Source organism: Paramormyrops kingsleyae, chromosome 7 (genome assembly GCF_048594095.1).
Source record: "Paramormyrops kingsleyae isolate MSU_618 chromosome 7, PKINGS_0.4, whole genome shotgun sequence".
NCBI lineage: Eukaryota > Metazoa > Chordata > Actinopteri > Osteoglossiformes > Mormyridae > Paramormyrops > Paramormyrops kingsleyae.
The window spans coordinates 12,986,039-13,003,971 of NC_132803.1; the positions used below are offsets into that span (position 1 = coordinate 12,986,039).

Here is a 17,933-nt window from a genome sequence, read left to right on the forward strand (position 1 = left end):
CCCGTGGGGGGCAGCTGTTTGAGCTCTGTGTTTACCGAACAGGTAACGGGGCCCCTATTTACCGAGAGAGGCCGGCAGCCGATCTCAACAGACCTGCATCTGTTGTGATGGTTTTAGACACATGTATCATAACACACCCCATCAAACATGGCTCTCTGCCGAAATGAACACTTTGCATCACTTTTAAGACTTGAGCTGTACATTTCCCTTGAACATTGCTGCACCTACATGCTGGTGCAGCAGAGGTGCATGCTGTCTGCAGCGTAGTACCTGCATGCCATCTGCAGCATAGTACCTGCATGCTGTCTGCAATGTAGAACCCATATTCCATCTGCAGAATAGTACCTGCATGCTGTCTGTAGTGGAGTATTGACATGCTCTCTGCAGCATAGTACATGCATGCTGAACTTCTATCCCTCAATCTTCCATATTGTCCTGGCCAGGAGCCTGTCCCACACACACAGATTTATAATTACTGTATATCTTTGTGGGGAAACTCCATTCATTTCTATGGGGAACACTCTAATCCCAGCATGACAACCTTAATCGCTACCCAGCTCTAACCTTAACTAAAAGTAATCAAACAAAATATGAGCAATTTTTAGTTTCGGGATTGCATTCACAGATCTTTGTGGTTACCTGAAAAAATATTTTTTATTACATTGTGGGGGATATTTGGTCCCTACAATGTAATATAAACATAATACACACACACGCACACACACACACACACTTGTGGTGGCCGTCCATTCATTTCTAGGTCAAAACCCTAATGCCAGCTATGACGACCTTAACCCCTACCCAGCACTATATATATCTGTCTTTGAGTGTCAGGAACATGCACACCCCACCCTCACAATCAGGGTGGGAACTGAACCCTCACCCCAGGAGATGCATACATTACTGCTGCATTATTACTGATTCATAGTTTGTCAGATGCTAGCAATAGTCTAAAAGGTACCTTATTAACAGTGCTGGGGAGTAACTAGTTACATGTGACAGTATTACATAATTACATTGCAAAATAAATGTAAATCTGTTACAGCTACTGAGAAAGAAATATGCAATTACATTACAGTTACTAATCAAAATGGTGATTTCAAAGGAGTTACATCTCAATATATTCTTTTTGGTAAAAAGCTTATATGTAGAACATAACATTCATTCTGTTGTTTTGCATCATTTCACGGTTCAGAAATGCCTTTTTGGCAGATTTCCAGACAGCACAGGTCAGCAAAGCCGTTGGGACTTTCCAGCTTTATTGCCCACTTTAAAACATTAGTTAGAAAAGTAATGAAAAAGTAATCAAATGCAATAAGTTACATTACTTTGATAAAGTAATCAAAATTGTTACATTACTCATTACATTTTAACATGGTAACCTATTACATTTCAAAAGTAACCTTCCAAATACTGTTTATTAATTAAACAGTTTCCATCCCTCTAGAACCTTCAGACAGAGTCATTCCCAACCATGACAGCCCCCCCACTCCAAACAGCACACTGAAATGCTCTTGCTGCGGCTCCACATTCAAATGCCACCCCCTCCCCCCAAAAGAAAAAACTGCCCATCTGCTTCTCCTACCTATCTCTTCCCCTCTGGACTAACACCCTTTAGTCCACATGCTGAGCTTATTTGCATATAAATGTCTTTGTTTGTATTCATGCATATTCTGAAGGATCCTGGGAACTGTCCATAGATATGAAAATATATTACCTGCAGCGTTCCTCCGGTAGACAGGAAGCATTTAGCCCCGTGACCTCACCATGCTAATTGGTGAGGCATTCTGGGATTTGTGGATCATCTCCCCCTTTTCTGGATTATAAAGCAACAGAGAAGCATCTCGCATTCTATTGGCCTTTCAGTAGTTTATAAAGAAAAAATTAAAAAAACAAAAGCCTCATTCTGTTTCAAAATATAAAAGAGTCATTAGTCCTGCTTCAATGTATAAGCAGGAACCAGGGCTGCTGGCTTTTCATCACTCTAAAATGCTTGATATCACATATTTCAGTTTATTAATGGGGAAAAGGCTTATCAGCGATCACAGTCTTCAGAAAGCATCAAATGTATGATGTCATGCGGCTTAATTTCCAGCCAGACGGAAGGCTCCGATTGCTACGCATAAGAGCCACAATTAAAGCTCAGTGCGTATGAACCCAGTAACCAGATGCCAAAGCTGCCCCTAATGGCCCCGTCCATGTCGGGTTAAGGTGACCGGCAACTTTTTCCCATTGTGGGTTTTAAGATGGTCCCACTAAAGCAATGATGACGTGCTCTCAGAAGAGAAGCATCTGACCACAATACTAATGGCAGTGATGGTGATACTGGCTGGGGGATGGGAGGTGGTATTTAAGGTGCATCTCGGAGTGAGACAGTTTCTGTACCTTAACGCAGGTCCACCTCTGCTTTTAACAGACATTTTCTAATGATCGATTTCACCGAAAGCTTCCTGACGTTGGCTGATGTTTCCGTCCTCACCCGGATATCATTTTTGTGATAAAGGCCCATCGGTGCTCATGTTTCTTCCCCCGCCACACAGACCAGCCACTAAGGTGGCACTTTCTCATCACACGTCCAATCCGTGCCATGGATTAAACGTCGTCTGTGACAGGATGCTGGTCGCACAAAACCCAAGCTCAACTGACAGGAGACGTGACGGCCACACGCCGCCATTCTGACAGTCTGGACAGTGATGTTTTCTAGAGCTCGCTGATTTGACTCATCACAAACACGCAGCGTAAACTGAGGATGATGAGCCTGTCCATCCATGTCACGCTGGCACATTTTCAGCCCTGCATCTATTAAGATCATCAGATTCTTCAATTGTAAGATGACTGCATATCATCCATTTAAAAACCAGGCAATCTACTACTAAAGGAATTCTGGAATTGGCCCTAGGGGAGTAGACAGCATGCCCCCAAGTGGCAAGGGAATGGTATGGCAGCTCTCGCTCAGCTGAAGGATAAAACACGCCGTTAAATAGGTGATCACAGCTTTCCTTCACACATTGAGCTCCAAGAAACCTGTTTTCTGCAAGAATCAGCTGGGAAAGGATTACATCCGCCCCGGAAGTATGTGACAGATGCTCGACACTCGAGCGCTATGAAAGCGCGAAGACAAGGAGCCGTCATGCAGAGCTGCGGGAGCATGTGTCGTGTGGCCTGGCCCCTAGCCGGGGCGTGACACGGCCTTGACGAGTGACGCTCACTTTCACCATTCCCACTGACGCATTTTAAAACCATTCATGCAACGTCACAACCTTTAAACATGTATTAACGGAGATGTGGCATCTCCTGCATTTGGTTACACTCAGCTAACGCTTGGCACAGGTTTTGGTCGAATTGGGTGTGTGTGTGTGTGTGCGTGTATGAGGGGGGAGTGAGCACCTGCATCACACTGGATAAGAGGATGGATAGATGGATGTGCTGCATTCAGGTTAAGCTCCCACTTCAAAGACTCTATAGCAGAGCCCAAATCTGGACAAGACCTAGTAACCTGCACATTATGGATCATAAACTTAACTATATTTAATGCTCACTTAATATAAGTAGCACTAGTAGTAGTAGCTATTACACAAAATGACAATAATGAATTCTTGTTGTGTGACTACCTACATGTCATCTGCACTATGACCTTCAAACCGTACCCCTTCTTGAATAAAGGTTGTTTATTGTTGCCTTTGGTTTATCAGAATAAACATTTTAAATGCATTTGCCTCTACAAAAATTCTGCCACCTTTCTTCTGAAAGACCGTATACAGCGGTAAAAGCTGCAGGCTCCGCTTGAAGGGCTATCGGGGAATGAGCTCACTGAGGCTCGTATTGAGTTACGTTGATAACTGAGGCTGGCTTGCGGGAATAGACGCGCTTAGGTCCATCGGCCGTTTTCCGAAAGGGCAGTAGGACGCTATCAAACACCGTGGCTGCTTCCCGTCGTTTTCGCATCGGCTGGAGCCCGAGTGGCCGTTAAACAGACGGGGCTGCACGCAGATTTTCTTATTCTATATGTATAATCCTTGCAGACGGCCACGCTCTTGTAATGCATCACAGGGATCGTTTCTGAAATCTACTTTAAAGTGACTGGTATATTTGGAAAGGTGGAAGCGTGTACAGTATTTGCTCTTATTCAGCATTGCTGTACACTACCCGTGTAGGAAATCGTTAAAGTTAATGAACACACGGAGTGGGGCACCGTACCCTAGCCACCCTAAGGGGCTGCGAACTACTGCTGACCGTGCAGCGTTTTCCGGGGCTTTTTAATGCGAAACGAATTATTACATTTCATTCATATATGTCACCGTACCATGTTTGAAGTAAAAAAAAATCTGGAAGTCCGTTGCATTGGCCATTAACCTATACGGTTAAGCGTATATCAAACGCAAGTCATTTGTTCCCTAACAACTGCACAAAAATAATAAATCGGATTTTAAAAACTGTCTTCCCACCTCTGGTCTGAGACTCGGTTGACCAGCATGGCATCGTAACTTGAGCGGAGATGATAATTTCTTAAAGACATTGCCTGGATTATATTATAGGTCTATATTTCATTTTAAAAACACACTTTAACATAACAGGAAAAAATACTCAATTTACAATTTTGCAAAATCGCCGAAAACATTCTTCTGCACAGATGTATAAACGTGTTTGTTTTAAGGATAATACATTTTAATTTGCTAATTAATGCGCATAATAAGAGAATTTCTTTTTGAGAATGAGTAGTTAACAATAGCGTTGTCTCAAATCTCCAGACCGTTTTAAAGGTTTCTGTTTGTACTCCAGCCTGACTTCAAAGCGCTTTAAAGTTGCACAGTGAGAAACGGGATCAGGAGCCGAAGCCGCAGTCCCGTCTCTCGGCGGACGCTTCATTTCACTCTGTAATTCGGTCTCGTGTTGCTTCTGTCGGTTTTGCCCTAAATGACTTCCGATGTTTTTGTGCTAATCGGGTTTAAGTTCTTCAGTGAATGCCATGCAGTCAACGCTGCTGGAACCAGCAACTCTCGGATTTAACTACCATCTTAGAAATAAAGACGACCCCTTAATAATTTCATATCACAACAAAACACATTTATCTATAGGTACTTGTAATATCACTACTATCACAGAAATAGTCTAGTCAGTAAATACTACAAATATAAAGAAAAAAATCTTTATAAATGCACTGCCGGTTTTTTTTTCTTAATTTGTACACCTTGTTCATCAAACTATAATCCTGTGCCCTAACTGCGATTTAATTTTTTTCAACCAGCAAGTGAAAAAATAATTTTCAGTGTATGATATGACATCGAGGCTTTAGCCATTTTAAGCCGGCAGGAGAGTGTCAGGTGTTTGCAGAAGGCAGGACCAGGCTCCGGGTTACATTGTGCCTGGTTATTATTCATGAATAGCGTGAGGTGCGGCTGATGTAACACAATGACATGACATTTCTGTGTCTTAACATTAAGTCTGTTTAATGTGAATATTTTTCTCCCTATTATTAGTCTAGTTGAAAACAAACTACTGGTACATATATTTCGAAGCAGAATTATAATTTAGATAATTTTATACATTTTTACTGCCATAGATATCTCTTGGGATGGGAAGACATATTTTTGTGATTGCCCTTCTGGTGTGTGGGCATCATCATGCACTCGCCTGTTTTGTAAAACTCAGAGTAAACACTGTGATATTAATCTAGACTGGACTCATGATTCACCACAGTACAAAGATCCAGGGAAAACTCAGCATCAGAAAAATCACAATAAACCAAACAGAAACATTTCCCAGTGATTTTTGTAAATCAAAATGCCCGTTATCCATTTGTGGTGAATTCCTCTTAACGGTCTGATGACTAACAAAAAAATACTGTCAATCTCGGGTTGTTTGAGCCCAAATACCACACCTGAGATGAGCCTAATATAAATGGAGAGTCACATGACTAATCCACGGTGGGTGGAGTCTGTAACATCATGTCAGAGTTAGAGGGATTGTATCGGTATCTTATTAGAGTGACAGGTGGTTCAGTACGCAATTCCCCCTAATTAAACACTTAGATGTACACGTTCAGTAACAGCACTGCCATTCTCAGTCACTGGGGGGAGCCAGCAGGTGGCGTACGGGAGGGAGTCCTCAAAACGGCCCTCTTATTTACACCTGCCAGCAGTCTGTAACCCCCCCCCCCCAGTCACAGCTGCCCCACTGGCTGACAGGTGTGCAGGAAGCCAGTGCAGGTGTTTGCTGCAGGCTGTCCTGCTTCTCCATCTTTGTAAACGGTTATCGCACTCGACCGCACGGCACCAGCAGCTCGGGGCCCTCACGTCCTGCCAGGGAAACGGCCAGCGTTTCCGCTGGAATTCATTAATCAACCCCCCTCCCTCTGGCCCTGCCTACCCCCCAACCCCGGCCCCACCTCCCCTCCTCAACACGGTTTCCCAGGCTTCCGTCGGGCACGGAAATTAAAACGTTCATTTGCAATAAGGCTCATTAATGAACACCTGTCATCGGTGTCTGACGCCATTAAGGCTCCCCTCCAGTACCTCCTCCGCCAGCCCCGGTGGCAGATTAATAAACAAATTAGCAGCCCGTCCTTCGCGCAAGGGTGTCCTCCTGACCGGGGCCCACAGCCGCACCTTTCACTCCGCAGCATCTAAAATCTTAATGACAGTATCAGTAACACACCCACCTATTCTAACGCTCATCAGAGATATTGTATGTTTTTGATGGCCTGCTGCGGTTTCTCAAATAGTTATGAGGTGTTTTTTTCTCCACAGAGTGATGTGGGATTGATAGAATCACACGCTTCCTTTGTGCACCGTCGGGTCCTTTAATGTGTCAAACATCAGGCAGCATGTTCAGACGGTCCTGACATCCCATCCAGGGTGCACCCCTGCACTGCCAGTTCCTGCCACACCGCCCCCAAAACCAACCCGGATAAGCAGCTGGAAGATGGATGGATATTCAAACAGTAGTTAGTATTAATGTGCCCACCGGGCAGCAGGTCTGGGGCCTCTCTGACGCTCCGGTCTCCACATGGCCGATGTGCGGATCCCCTCACATTCTCTCCCTCACCGTGGGAGCCCTGGATGAACTGGGCTGACCATGGCTCCAGGACAGAGAATACAGCTGTGTTGGTTTTTCATGTACTGATAGACGCAAGGACACAAAAAGCAGTACATGGGCTTTTATGCAAAGGTGTGTTTATACGATGATTGAACTATTTGTGGAATAATGATCTCCACTTTGATTAGAGGAGGCTTATCTAAAATAAGTCATACCTAACAGTAAATAACAATGTCATTTACGGAACTGGACAAATGGCGATGAACATAAACACAATGCAATGACTAACAGGGATTGACAATTAAAAGGAAAATGACAAATGAGAATCATGATAGGGATCCAGCACTGTGGCTGCTCGGACCCCAAATGAACTACGAGGTTGCCTCCCTGAAAACTGGAGAACGTTTTGAGACGGGAAGAGGCCCCTTAAAACAACCTGACAGTTGCGTCCTTCAGCTCAGCCTTGAAGCACCTCCGTCCTCCATGCGTTCGGCAGATTTTATCCACGGCGGTGTGACGAAGTGGGTCGCTAACGACGGGTGCAGGAGTGTGACACAAAAGGCAGGCCGGGGAAGGCTAAACAATGATTAAGATCAATACGGCAGCCATCAAAGGAACGGAATCAGATTAATTAAAATAAATTAGATCGAAAACCCCTTATTTCATGAGATAAGTGCATATTCCGCTTCTGCAGGAAAAACTGAATTTCATTATTGGTTACGTCTGTCTTTTTATTTGTTATTTTAGCTGGATATAATCTACGCCACGTTAACGGGGGTCTTTTGCTGAATTCGAGGTTCTGCTCTATAATTCACTTTCTCCCTTCCCCTTACATTTTAATGCTGATTTTTTTTTGTGGGAAGTTTAATATTTGCTAAGTGTGCAAAGTAGCCCGTTGGCTGTATTTGTTAAAGCTATGCAGGGCGGACGCGAGAGCGCAATGCACCGTTTTCTGAAAGGAGGCGGTCAAAGCGAAGCCAAACACTGCTTCCTGGGCGAAGACATTCCCATGACGATGACCTGGGGGGTGGGGGTACGTGAAGCAATTGGGGCGAAAACATCGATGTCCACCTGGAGGCAATTTGGGTGCTTTCATATGCTTTAGTTTTCATGTTCTGTCACTCCCCCCCCCCCCCCCCCCCACATAAGAGTCCTAAATCAAACCACCACCCTTTTCTGAGGGTGTGGAGGTCATCATGTGAATGTCTTATAATTCACATCCCCCCCCCCCCGGCACTGGAAGTCCATCTTACCCCTCCGATGAGATGGTGCATCCAGCCCAACACCACCCGCGGACGCCACCCAGTTCTGTCAAAGCGCCCTTTTAAGCTGCTGCTCGCGTCCATTTTCTTGCGTAGCTGCTAATTAGCCATTTTCTCCACCTAAAAATACAGGGTAAAATATAACCTTTCAGGGCTAATATTTGCCGGTGGAGCCACACAGTATAATTAAGTAGCCGCCAGTTCTATATACTGCAAATGGCTCATAGCTGGTTCTCACCTGGGCTTAAGGTTGCTCAGTACCTTAAAATGCATCGATATTTATTAACAAATGACACATGCATATGAGCCAGTTAAGCAATGCTCAAGTATTATTTTAAATACTTCTGTGCATAGTCTGTATCAGAGACACATAGCACTGTTTTTAACTCAGTTTTTTAAATGTAAAGTTTGCATGTACGGTATTTTTTCCATTATTTTCCTCTAGTGTGGGAAAGACAAATAAGTAAATATATAGACATATAAAGTGCGGTGCAGGTGGTCCAGGCTGATGGTGTCAGTTACTCTGGTTCACCAGTGAGGGGTCTGGCTGTTGGTCATTATGTTTGGTGGGGGAGGCTTGGCTCTGAGTTTCCCTCCCCAGCTCCAGCTGCTGGGAGTTCAGGGGTTAATGAGGATCGCGGGTTTGCGTGCATCCAGGGCCCGGCACATGCCGCCGTTTGGGGCCTGGTCAATCACCGTGGCGTGTGTGTGGTCCAGCACTCAGCGCTCGCTTACGCCGCCTGCCACCCCCCTGAGTGGAAGTGACAGTCTCACCTGCTGGGCGGGGGGCAGATGTGAAGGACAATCTCCCCCTAATTAAAAATACATTCCCGGTTCATCCAATCAGAGCAAGTGCGTTCCCTCCCCCCCCCCCCCACCCACCCTGCAATGCGTAATGTTAAATTTGGTCAATGACGGAGGCTCCCCAGCTCGAGGCGACACGGTGAGGGGGGTTGTTTGCGTGCGAGCCCTCGGTTAACGCTGGGCGGCTCAGCCCAGCCGATGTTCACGCAAGTGTAAACGCGCAGCGCGCATGAGTGCCCCTCCCACCCCAGCCGGGCAGCTCCGGCCCCATCCCAATGTTTTATTGAAGCCGCTTCCTCCGAGGGGATCTAAAAATTCACTCAACGCCCCCGAGTCTGTCTGTTTTGGCTGCTGAGAATGGCTCCCAATCACAGGGAGATAAAAACATCAAAATAAGCTTGTGCAGATCTGACATGAGCTTTCCGCCCCGCTGAGCACGGCCGGGCTGCCGGCTCGCACGCTCGCTTACACGCTCACACGCACAGAGGCGAACCGAGCCCCAGCCTCCTTGGCAGCGGGGCCGCCATGCCTTTTACCACGTCTTTAACCTGGTTTTCCCTCTTTACGGGAATTAAACACAGGCCTCCTTTTTGTGACTCAGAGAGGCCGGGCGTGTTACTACTGTGCACGTACAATTGCACGGGAAATTAAACCCTGCAATTACACTCTGTATTCCATTTTATTTACAACTCCAAGTATTTATCTGTGCAGTGTTAGAAAGGGTTTTTTATGTTTAACTCATTTTGATATTTTGATCTCCCGTTACCATTTAGTCTTTATTCTTCATTGTAAAGTCCGCCATTACGAGCTATACTTTGTATCGTATTAGCACTTCCTCCATGCTAACAGAGAGTTTTACTTACACAACAATGTTCTGAGGGCAGATGGAAAAATTATTGGTTCAGAGAGATAAACAATCAGATTGTAGAGACACCTGATTGGCTGATCCCCCCCTCCTCTAGTTGCTTGGACCCACCTTCTTTACAATCTGATTGGTTATCTCTCTGAACCAATAATTCTGTCCTCAGAACATTATTGTGTAAGTAAAACTCCCATGAGCGCTAACAGAATCATTCACAGGAGATAAAAAAAGACTCCTTTTGAATTTCTTTATGGGGACAGGAAAACACCAGCCGACAGCAGGAAGAAACTGCCTGGGAAAGGTGTCAAAGACCCAGCCATCACATGTCAGTGTGCAGGACTGAACGACCGTGAGACGGCAGCTGACAGAAGTCACTTCACTCTCACTCAAATGAGCGGAATAGGTACTCAGGAAAATTAAGTTAATTGTGCCATGTCTGCTCACGGATCATGCCAGCGATCCCAGAAATGTCGCCACAAGCCAATGTGGGTTGTGGTCATAACAGGAGGATTTTGGTTTGTGCAGTTTGCATTTAGTATAAGGAGAAGATTTGAGGTTTTTTAATAAAAAAAAATAAAATAAAATTTTTGTAGGGAATTTTACCTTTTCTTTAGGAGACAGTTCTGTGCAAAAGTCAAAGAAAATGTTTAAAGTTAGTTATCTGGGTAGTAAGCATATATTAAAAACTTACACAAATTACACAATTTAACTTTAGAACATATTCAGATTAAGAGTAATAAAAATCAACAAGAATTTCTTCTGTTCTCCAAAAAGTTACTGATATCTTGATGAATGGCCAAATGAACACCGCTTCAGTTCCCAAACCTCTCCTCAGGGGCACCCTATTTCGCGACCAGTTCAATTAATTAATCAATCAATTTAAAAAATCAGTTAACTGAATAGGGTATTGATTAGCCATTTTAGATATGCTAGTGGTCAAGTAAAAAAATTCACTGGAATATTGGATGGTTGCTGGGGAGACTTTAAGAGAAGTTTTGAAATGGCTAAGCTGACACACTTTTGCAGAAAAGATAACAGTTTACACAAACATGAATTGTACATGTATTTTTTCTGTAGGCAAAAACAACTGTAGGCAATTGTAGTACAGTGCATGTTTTTTTTTACAGAACACTATTCTGTTAAATATCACAGAGAGATACATTATATTTGCAGGAATCAGGACAATCTTCACATATTTTGTGACTTTTTTAAACAAAACCTAAGCATGTGTCTGTTTGAATCCTGCCCCCAAGGTCCTGGAAAGCTCTCGTCAAACAGCAAGCACCCTCATACACAATTTTAACCCCTAATTTTTGAAGAAACAAAAAGATTTTCTCAGAATATCTAAATGTCTCAAGCCACTATCGAAGCATAAAACCAACTTACGGAAGCAATAAAGGAGGAGCAAAGGAGAAATCAAGGTGGTCTGGTTTCTTTGAGCCCACCACGGTCTGTGTGACTGAAACCAACCTAGATCCTAAAATAATCCAACCCACCAGTCTGGGAGAGCAGGGCACTTGCGTCTCACCAGGCTATCCAGGACACTCTCCCATTAATAAAGGTCATTTTTGTTTTTAAAACACCAATCAGATTTCTCTGTGGAGATTTATTTTTTTCCTCTCCTTTAACATTCTGTAGTTTCTCTAGTTCCCTGTTTTTTTTTTGTTTTTATAACAATGCGAATTTCTTTTCTGTACATACTTTTTTTGTGTGAACACAGCTGTAGGCTGGAGGGAAATGCGTGGACGAGGTGCCCAGACCAGATCGTTCACATTTAACTGGTGGACACCCCTGGTCTGCAGGCTCCAGGTGCCGTGCTTCTCACTGATCTGGGCCCTGAAGGTCTAATGTCCTCTGGTCTGCTGTAATAACTCTCTATGAACCGAGGGGAGGAGCGAAAAGACATCACCATGGGATAAAATGTATAACAAAAGCTCAGAACACTTAAAGCACACACAGAATACACTTAAGGCACACTCAGAACACACTTAATTATTAACACATTTAAAGTTTATTGTCCAGTCTGTAAAGAAGGCATTCAAGAATTTCCTTGTACTCTGTACACTGTACTTTGTACATACGACAATAAAAAGCTTTGAAAAACGTTGAATCCTTGAATCCACTTAAAGCTCACATTTAAAGCACATATAAAATACACATGTACAGTTTTTCCTTTAAAATTTTGATCATGTTTTTTACTCGTAATTTCTCGTCTCGTCTTATCATCACGCGCTCAGACACACTTAAAACACACTCAGATCAGCACACATCAGTCACCTTCATCTCATCCCTGAATGGTGAGTTATGTCCCCCTAGAGCTTGTCCCCCTAGATTGGCTCTACCACTATTTTTCTACTTATATTCCCCCATTTTTCCTTCTTTGGTGTCCATCCACACCACAGGACATCATACTGTCCAGTGCCCCAAACCTTCATCAAATCTGATTCTGTACAGCTGCCATTACACCGATGAATGGTCCTTCACCACAATACTCCATGCTGAGGGAGGGGGAGGTGCGAGACCCCCAGTCACATGACCGACCTCATTAGAACCCTCCACCTCAATCTGGATGAGCTTGCCTCATTTCAGCATTATTCTAGATCTGCTACCATGGCAGCCACTCATGAGAATGTGTGTGTGTGTGTGTGTGTGTGTGTGGGGAGGGGGGGGGGTCTGACACATCAACTGACTTTTTGTCATTTCAAACAGAGGAATCAAAGCTGTTATTCAGCAGACAGCCTGAACAAAGAAAAGTTGAACAACACACACTGGACAATAAATAATAAATACTGGGGGATAAGATACACAGGACACAGGAAAACACAACAACCACGACAAAGTGCAAATAGTACAAATACAAACAGTACACAGAGCAGCTGTGCAGCAAGATTCCCAAAGTGTTCACTCTGAAACAGTGTTGTAACGACGTGTGTGGGGCACAGACCAGGGAAGTAAAGGCAGAACTCCTGGGGTAGGGAGAATATGGGGTTTAATTGAAGGGAAGACAAGCAGGGCAACAGAACACGCAACAAACTCAAAATGACGTTAATGACTGGACTGGGGAAACATACTCAAACACAGACTTAAATACATCAGACTAAGTAACAACAATGAGAAACAGCTGGTAACATGGGGATTCCACACGAGGTAATGGGTGGGGCGTGGTACATGGGAGGATCGGACGAGCAGAGCATGATAGGTGTCCGCATCCAAGGTGTGGCTTGGCAATGAATTCAGTCCAACACCCCTTTCTCTTGTACACAGAATGTACAGTATTATGCATCAAAGGCATTTCCAGAAACATTACCCAAACATTCATTTGGCTTTACTCGTTCTGGGTTGCGTGTCCTCAGGCCAGCTGGCCCTTCACTCATCCTCCAAGGCACCAGGACACCTCACATTGTGCCGTTAGCAAAACACCACAGCGCCGACACCAGTGAGTCAACGCAACCCCCCCCCCACGAGCCACCCCCCCAGTTTCATTGTCAGTTTTCCTGTACGTCCTGCACGCATCTCAATGGCAGCGTTAAATTGGTATTTGACCCCGCCCCGTCTGTCTATCACTAACCACAGGCCCCCACTGTCGTAACCCTACTCCACTACCCCAGTGATCTTCCAGCATGGGGGACACCAGCTTGGTCTCTCTCAGCCAATCAGCCGCAGCTCGCTGGTTGCCCTCCGCTGACCTCCTGCGTGCATCAGAGGCGTGGAGATCGAACACAGACCCTGAGCAGGCAAGAGCACAGCTCTGAGGGCTGTCTAATTAATTTTTCATTTACAACTGTTCTGTTAAAGCCTAATCAATTTGGGATTACGTTTACAGAAGCGGGGGGTGCTCGTTCGTCACGTCGCCCCCCCCACAGCTGCTCCAGACTGCCCCCCGGAGAGACATAGGAGAGCAGAGGTTTGTAAGTAACCCTGCTTTTAATTACAGGCCTGACACTGAGCACCGCGTCACCCACAACGAGAGCTTGGCGGCAGTACCGAGAGGCCGATTCGCCCACAGAGGTGAAAGTGTTACCAGGGACTCGATTAATACGCCGTTTACAGCTCACAGTTTTAAATTTAACGTGATAATTAGCATTTTCAAAATGAAACTGTCACACGGCACCTTGTGTGAAAAGGTAAGCAGGTTTTAAAACAGGTGTAACGGATGGTGCGAGGACACACTGTTTACATCTAACACATGTTTAATGAGTCCTTTCTGGCTTCGTTGAGGAGAAAATAATTGCTGTAAATGTTCTTCGTAGGATTCCTGTAATGCATATGTGATACTTTATTGATTTCTGTTTCAAGATGCATTAAACAATCACCCAAATCAGTGATGTAGAATTAGATATACAAGACAGAACATTTTAATGGCCTTATGTATACAAGCAAGGGAACAGCACTGCAGGAATCACAGACACACAGCAAAACACTGTACAAGACAGCAGGAATCACAGACAAACAGTAACACAAAGCAGGAATCACATACACAGCAACACAAAGTAGGAATAACAGACATACAGCAAAACACTGTACAAGACAGCAAGAATAACAGACACACAGCAACACAAAGTAGGAATCACAGACACACAGCAAAACAGTGTACAAGACAAGAATCACAGACACACAGCAACACAAAGTAGTAATCACAGACACACAGCAACACAAAGTAGGAATCACAGACACACAGCAACCACTGTACAAGACAGCAAGAATCACAGACAGACAGCAACACAAAGTAGGAATCACAGACACACAGCAACCACTGTACAAGACAGCAAAAATCACAGTCACAGAACAAAACATTGTGATGCACATAAGGCATGACAGAGACACAGCAAAACAAGGTAAATCACAGTAGGAATCACAGACACAAAGCAAAACACGTAGACAGAGCAGGAATCACAGTCACAGCAAGAATCACAGACAGAGCAAAACATTGTGAAACACAGCAGGAGTCACAGACATACAGTAACACAAAAACAGGAATCACAGATGTACCGCATTCATGAAGCACAGCTAGGTAAGTTCCCAGCTATCCATGAGTCTCACTGATGGCCTCATAAATAAAACGACAATAATGATAATTCATGTCGAACGGGGGTGGCAGAAAATGGCCTCGTGGGAGGCGTGCTTCAAGCAGGTGCCCCCAGTAGTGACCCACACCATTTATCAGGATACTGCCAAGGCTGCAGGTCTGCGCTTGGGTTCAGGACAGTGATCCTAAAGGCTCCGGAATGGGTCTCATTTAAAGACAGGAAACTGTGTTCCATACTTATACACATCATGTATAAAGGGCAGGCTATACATGTGACTGTAGCACAGATTCACGTTATTTAGAGGAGATTCTCTGTATTGAATGCAGACCCGCAATGGCCTTCACTTAACTTACTATTGAGTCACTATTCTGAATAATAAACGCAACAAACCAGCACAAACCAGCTGCCAGCAGCAATTAGCCCATTGGGGAGGGGGCGCTATATTTCACAGGTGACTTCACCGTCTGCATTCCAGCATGGCTCTGAATTCACAGACTGGCTAAAATTACGTTTATATAAATAACAGAGCTCGGCAGACCTCACGCCCTTCCAGGGGCTATCAATTTGAGGGAAGGTGGACATACGACACGCATCAGAATGCACTTTTGGTCAAGGTGATCCGAGCTTATTATGGGCTGTAAGACAGATGGCTTTCAGACGAAGATCCACTTAAGTGGTCATGTGGTATGAGCTATTCAAAATGACGCATTTGTCCATGGGGAGATCACCCCCCCCCCCCCCCCAGAGGAACTTTGGGCGCACTGACAGAACGCTTACAGCACTGGGACGGCGATGAGTCTTTTGCCGTCATGTCAACCCTAGTCACCTTTCAGTGCTGTGAAACCCCATCTATGCAAACTGGCCCACTGTGATCAGGCTGTGCACACTGAGACTCAGACCAGAGGGAAGGGTGACGTTGCTTTAAGAATACCTGCCCGGTACGGGAGACCCACGCTGGGGTTTTTACCGTAATGCCCAGTGATGCCACTAATCTCCACTTACTTTATCTTTATGTATCTGTCCTTTCATATAATCACTTAGGCAAACCCACATGAACAGTCTACACACCGAGTCTCAGGCCAGGAATCGGACCCAAGGTCCCAAAGGTCTGGGGTCACAGTGACACCCCCTCCTCAGAATATCTTCATAAAAACGCAGCACTTGCGTTTCTAATGCAAGATCCTCTATGCATGTTTGCGAAGATACACTTTCTTCGTAATTAATGAGTAATGACCCTCGCCACTGGTGTGAATTATAGCAGACCTCAGTCTTGTTCCCCGTGTTTCTTTTAAAAGAGTACTTAAATAACCTGTGATGCCCCACCTGTAAATCACTAAGATACGAAACAGCACAGTGAGCCAAGGCTGCAGTGAGCATGTCACAGAGACCAGCTCTCACGCAGTGACAGCTCACAGTCTCAACTCTCTGCAAGCGTGAGGGTCTGTCTCTTTCTTAGACTGAAGAGAGTGGCAGTTTTTGCAAGACTTTAATGTATAATCACAACAACCAATTTCGGTTGAAACCAATTAAGTGCGACTGTTCAAAAAATGTCTGACAAAGTGCTGTGCAAAACAGCACCACCCTTAGGTTGATAAATGGAACTTCAGTGAAGCAAAACATTTTCTGCCTGGCTAAGTTAACAGAATTCATAGTATTGCTTATGATCTTCTACTTTGAAATTGATTGGATAGTTATGGAATATGACGCATTTTTAAATCTGTTACCCACCTAGACTTTCCAATTCTCCATGCTCTTGTGTGTTCTCGACATACAGATTAACCATTCAGAACGGGAGTTCAGTCATCAGGCAAGATACATTCACTTGTTCACCAGTATTCCTTACTGGTTTGTGGACAAGGAAATGGTACACTCTAAATGGAAAAGCCAAGAGTTTAAAATGCTTATGCATGTCCTGTGTATATACTGTGAATAAGAACCTTAATTTTTTTTTTTGCTCAATTTTTTTCTTTTTTTGTGCAAAAGGAACATGTCAGTGAAGTTGTGCAATTAAGTCTTTTGGGATATGTCAGGATTAGAGTTTGCACCTGTCCTATATATTGCACGATCGCCCTGCAGACGTCAAGCCTCTCAGGCGGTCACCATGCGTAGGCAAATTACAGTGTCACACAGCTGGGATCCAACCCGCCTCTCCCCCAAAACACGCTGACGAGGCAGGGGGGTTCCAAGCCTGGGGGGAGGTCACACATAAGGGAGGAGGCACCCTACAGGCACACGGGCAAAGTGAAGGACACACGGCGCACAACAGCCTTTCAGCTGCACGCAACGGCAGGTTTTAAACCCCCCATGCGCCACAAGACACCCCCGCCTCTGTTCCCCATCGCCCTCCATTCCGGGTTGGAGCGCGTCACAAAGCGGCCCAAGCAGCCGTCTGCCTGCCCGGCCATCTGGGAAACTGCTTTGAGCCGTGCTCTCTGCATTCCACTGGGCCGCCTTCCGTGCAGAGCGAGAGGGGGGAAGAAAAAAAGAGAGAATGAAAAGAAAGGGAGAAGAGGCGGTGGTGGCCATCTACATATGGTTGGTATTCAGCGTGCCGCCGCCGCCGCGCCAGCCCGCTGACTTTGATCATGACTTTGGGATGGAGGGGGACGCCGAGCGGGAGAATACCAGATGAGCCGAGGAAGCGGCCACCCCGCTGACCCTCCCCCCCCCCTCCCCGCTGGCGTGGACAAAGGTGACGAGCGCAAGACCCCAAAGGTCAGCCAGATAGCAGGACGCAGGGCCTGCGCCTAATCAATCAGGCCGCGCGGAGCATATGGGGAGCCTGTAACCTGCGGTCGGGGGACAGGCAGCGGCAGGCGAGCATATGGACCGGGGAGACAAAGGGACGCGGAAACACATCAGACATGAAGCATATTAATCAGGGTACCGGAGCCGGCGTCATCGCGTTCTGTTTGGGGTTTTTCCTGGAATTGTATAATTAGC

General features: G+C 45.3%; 1 protein-coding gene across 14 annotated transcripts in view; it reads right to left on the reverse strand.

The window, feature by feature from the left end:
- Positions 1 to 17,933, reverse strand: part of LOC111842111 (ephrin type-A receptor 5) — a 110,024-nt gene that overhangs the window by 70,382 nt on the left and 21,709 nt on the right. For 6 of the 14 annotated variants that reach the window (XM_072714323.1, XM_072714320.1, XM_072714319.1 and 3 more), the window contains exon 2: positions 8,289 to 8,417. The exons of 2 other annotated variants lie outside the window; for them this stretch is intronic. Coding sequence is in view for 6 of the 12 variants with exons in the window: in XM_072714313.1 (XP_072570414.1) it covers positions 6,964 to 7,007 (44 nt within the window). In the remaining 6 variants the exon portion in view is untranslated. Of the gene's footprint in view, positions 1 to 6,963; positions 7,119 to 7,471; positions 7,612 to 8,288; positions 8,418 to 9,964; positions 10,011 to 11,664; positions 11,839 to 17,933 lie in introns of those variants that run through there. 6 more of the 14 variants (XM_072714317.1, XM_072714316.1, XM_072714315.1 and 3 more) reach the window with 3 other exon arrangements.